General features: G+C 30.1%; 1 protein-coding gene across 1 annotated transcript in view; it reads right to left on the bottom strand.

Moving 5' to 3' along the window:
* Positions 1-646: 646 nt before the first annotated feature.
* LOC137635599 (limbic system-associated membrane protein-like) overlaps positions 647-5,000 on the bottom strand; it is a 24,050-nt gene continuing 19,696 nt past the window's right edge. Inside the window, exons 4-6 of the mRNA XM_068368060.1 lie at positions 3,740-3,867; positions 2,324-2,492; positions 647-954 (exon numbers count right to left, since the gene is read on the bottom strand). Coding sequence (XP_068224161.1) covers positions 848-954; positions 2,324-2,492; positions 3,740-3,867 — 404 coding nt within the window. The 3' untranslated portion in view covers positions 647-847. The remainder of the gene's footprint in view (positions 955-2,323; positions 2,493-3,739; positions 3,868-5,000) is intronic.

The following is a 5,000-nucleotide window of genomic DNA, read 5'->3' as shown; positions in this document are numbered from 1 at the left end:
TCAATCTTCTCTGAAGGTCAGGAGGAATGTCAGTATATGAAAATGTCAGTGATAGAAGCCATTGTATCCTGTTGATATGTTTGTTCAATGAAGAGTTCCACAATATGTCCTCAGACATCAACTCCTTTTGCCTCATATTTTATGTATAATTTTTATTAATATCAATGCTAGCGCTTCAAAATCTGATTTTAAAACAGATTCTTATAGAATTTCCAAAACAGAACATTAGTATTTCTCACAAATACCCAACTTAGAGAATTAATAACTTAAAGGTAATGAAAACTTGAAATAAAATCAATTTAGTAGAAAAAAGAAAATAAAAACAAGCGAAATTGCTCTTTAGGATTATTAATGTCCTGGAAATCGAAAAGACTCCCATCTTGATTTCCTCTATTAAACCTAGGAGTTACTTTTTTCTAGTGGCATATTACTTTCATATTCATACAAATTTTCAGGCCTCATGACCCTGCACTGGTAAAATGAAAATGGAATAATTATTTTACCACTTTTTTTACTTACAGATATATACGTGTGAAACTACAGACATTTATATATATATATATATATATATATATATATATATATATATATATATATATATATATATATATATATATATATATATATAGATAGATAGATAGATAGATAGATAGATAGATAGATACACACACATTTGTACGAGCATTGAATTTCGATGATATCGGAACATAACTCACAATATTATTTTCCTGCTTTCTATTGCTCTTAATTTTCATATTAACGAGCTGTTCCTACAGTAAGTCAAAACAACAATTTATTGATCTAGAACATAAACATCAGACCAATGAGTTCAGAGGTTGATTAGGAATCACGTAATGAACATCATGTGGTAGAAGACCATCGCTAGCAGAAGTAGGGAGGATCCAGCATAGCCTCTGCAAGTGGACCCTGTCTGCATGGCCTGCGGTAGCTCACCTGTGTTCGGGAAATTGAGACCAATAAATGTCCTAACATTTGGAGCTCTATGAGACGTAATTTACTTTAAATGGAAACATAATTACACCATTTGGAAACTAATCCCTTCAGCGTCAAGTGATGTAATTAACGTCTAGCTATTGCCAGTTTTTCATCTTTCTCTTATTATTCATGAATAGGAAAAAATATGTATCTATGGAATACAAATCTAATCAGCTGTATGATGAAGAAATGTTATTACATTTTATCTTGTATATATTGTTATTAAGAATTATTAAGTGTAGTATGAAAGTTAGGGTCTTGGGGGTTGGAGACCAGATCCTTTGGTGAAGGGATGGTGCCCGAAGGGTTAAAGTAATGTTGTCAAGCAGATATAGGCAGTGATTTTATTTTGCTAATATATATTTATTTTATTCTAATGTCAAATTTGTTTAGTTATTACTACAGTTCTCTGTCTAAGATTGTTTGTTTTTATTTACTACTAAATTTATGGAATTTATTTGATATAAAATGGGTAGTAATTAAAAATAAGTTAGTGTAGCCTCTCTTTTATAGCTTTTTGACCTTATCCAACTGTAATTGAATCTATTTACACAACTGATCAATATATGAATTGTGTACTTAATCATTAACTACTTTGGTTTTACCCTACACATTATATATATCTGGGAAACGCTTTCGAGTCACGTCAAATATTTTGCTTGGAATGAAAATAAAAACCTTCAGAAAAACTACAAAATTATTAGAAAAAAAACAACTGCTTCAAAACTTAGCTTTAGCTTTTCAATTCTTTCTCAGGGCCAAAAAAAAAAAAAAATGCTGTCCTAATGGGGATATTTGTTTAATGTGGCATGGAAAATAACAAGAAATTACGGTTTTTATTCATGAATATATGAACAAATATCACTGATCTTTAGTAAGTTTCTGTATATTATGTTTTTTTTACTTTAGGCGAGGCAGCTAGAATTTTGTTCACGACTTTTCCTTTCACTTTGAAAGAATGATTTATAAGTCAAAGGTTCTCAGCATCATGGGAAAAAAATTGTAGATAATATCTAGTAAAAGCATGTCAGAATGAATACTCTTCAAGTTACCATTAAAGACAAAAAATAAATTTAATTAATATACAACGCTGGGATGCTGAAATATGTAAAAAACATACGGAATACATGTCCTGTCCCTGTTAAGAAAAAGAAGATTCTTCAGTTCATTCTCTATAGTCAGGCCATTATTGACAATCATCATGATAAATTAACGTCTTATTTTTTTCTTATTATAATTCAGAACAACCGCCACCCCCCCCCCCCCAACACACCACAAGAAAATCAATCTCAGAAGGAGAAGGTAGAGCAAATGAAACGTATCTTACCATTTAAAACCCTGACGCCAACTGAAGCTTCCTTCATGGCCTGCGGAGCACAAACATAAATTCCTGAATCATGAGACGTTACGTCTGGTATGAAGAGAACGCTTTTCGTAGTCGGACCTTTGTCTGTGGTGATGGTGACGCCCTGCCTCGACCCGTCATATGATACCATCTGGGGAGACAAGGATACAGGAGTTTCCGCTAATCATTTCTTTTTAGACCTTGAATATATAAATAAATAAATATATATTTATATATATATATATATATATATATATATATATATATATATATATATATATATATATATACATATATATATATATATATATATATATATATATATATATATATATATATATATATATATATATATATATATATATATATATATATATATATGTATATATATATATATATATATATATATATATATATATATATATATATATATATATATATATATATATATATATATATATATATATATATATATATATATATATATATATATATATATATATATATATATATATATATATATATATATATATATATATATATATATATATATATATATATATATATATATATATATATATATATATATATATATATATATATATATATATATATGATGTATTATAGCCAAGAAAGGAAAAATTAAAAAGACTTGATCGGAGATAGTACTTTCATCCGCTCAGGACATTATCAAACTCATTGTTGAGTTTGATAATGTCCTGAGCGGATGAAAGTACTAACTCCAATCAAATCTTTTTCATTTTTCCTTTCGTGGCTATAATACATTTTATATTCATCACCTGTCAGCATTCGTGATTTCTACACACACACACACACACACACACACACACACATATATATATATATATATATATATATATATATATATATATATATATATATATATATATATATATATATAAAAGAGGAAGTGGAGGATCTGTTGGGAAGTGCCCAAAAGAGGGTGTTGAGGTTGATTGCTGGAGTATCACTACTGGAAAGGAGGGAAAATCAAGATAAAAAACGAGTGTCATGTATATAATGTAAACTTATTTCTATGGAAGCTAGTCTGAGATATCATGTCCATATATCAAGAAAGAGAAAGGTGGAAACATTGAAGAGAGTTAAAAGCATGCCAGATATGGGGAGGAGAAGTGTGAGGCCTCAGCGGATCAGATGGATGGATGGATGTTTTGAAGAGTGATATAGGCAAGGGAAGAGGATACAAGGATTAGATATTGATTCAGAAGATTAACTAGGGCGCCAAACCCTGTTATACAGTGGGACTAATAAGGTCGAAAAGAAGACAATGCCTTAGGGTATGTATGCATGTAATTATGATGAATAAGTTTAATACTCATTACTTCTTCCATAACATTACCATCAGTTTGTTCCTACCTTGTCTTTGTAGTACCAGAATATGTTCTCCGGAGGTTCAGGACTGTCAGGTACAACACATGCTATGTTTAGAGGTGAACCTTGATCCACATATAGTTCAGGACCTAAAGGAATGATCGCCTGGGGTTCTGAAAATCACAATGTGTATATTATTTTCCTATAGGCACTGCTGTCAATCTGAGATAATTACCATACTCAAACACGCCCACACACACATACAAACACACACACACACACACACACACACACACATATATATATATATATATATATATATATATATATATATATATATATATATATATATATATATATATATATATATATATATATATATATCTTTTTGAGTGTTGATACCTTTATGAGGTTCAAGAGTCTATGCACCATAATGATCGGCAAAGCTATACTAGTCAGGGCCACCCATACTAGGTTATTTTGATGTGAGCGATTAGATAAAAATCTCCTTCCATCAACCAATCTGCAGTGGTTAGCGTGGTGATAAAAACTAGCCAAAACCCAGACATGTATGTCACAACCTCGTCCCGACCACTAATCTCCAGTGGCAGTGGAACAACTGTTCAAGGTGGTGGGAAACTACATTCCACAACAGGAAGTGCATAACATCTTCGGACTAAAACAGGCCACCTTTGGAAACTGAACCTTGCAATATATAACATCAGTACCCAGTATAGGGAAGATCTTATAGTTAATAAAAAACTTGACAGAAATATACTGAGATGTCATAGGATTAAGTGAAATTAGAATAACTGGGGAATCTTATGTGGAATTAAAAATGACAGCGCATTTTGTTTCGGAGGACATGAAAGGAATAAAGATAATGATTGCATTTTCTTATTATTAAACATAGAAGAATTTTATAGTAGGATTGATAGAATTGTAGATTTAATTAGTAAACTAAAAAAGAAGTATAAACTGAAGATCATTCAAACGTATGTGCCAACATCCCATAAAGAAGCAGAAATATATATTTTTTTTTTTATGAAAATCGGGAAATATCTATGAAAAAACATATTATATTCTAATTTTTTTTTTTTCATTGTTAATGTGGGTCAAAACTAGAGAGGAGAACAATTGGGGGGATATTTGGAGTAGGCAAAAGAAATGACAGATGATACAAGCTTAAAGAATTTGCTGGAAGAAAAAATCTTAAAATCCAGAACACCTTATTCTTAGACAAAGAATCTAGAAAATGGTCATGGCAAAAGCAAATAGAGAAGCGAAATGAAATTAAATGGATTTC

Source organism: Palaemon carinicauda, unplaced genomic scaffold (assembly GCF_036898095.1).
Source record: "Palaemon carinicauda isolate YSFRI2023 unplaced genomic scaffold, ASM3689809v2 scaffold1463, whole genome shotgun sequence".
Classification (NCBI taxonomy): domain Eukaryota; kingdom Metazoa; phylum Arthropoda; class Malacostraca; order Decapoda; family Palaemonidae; genus Palaemon; species Palaemon carinicauda.
Note: the sequence above shows the minus strand (reverse complement) of the source record. Positions and strands in the feature narration are given on the sequence as shown.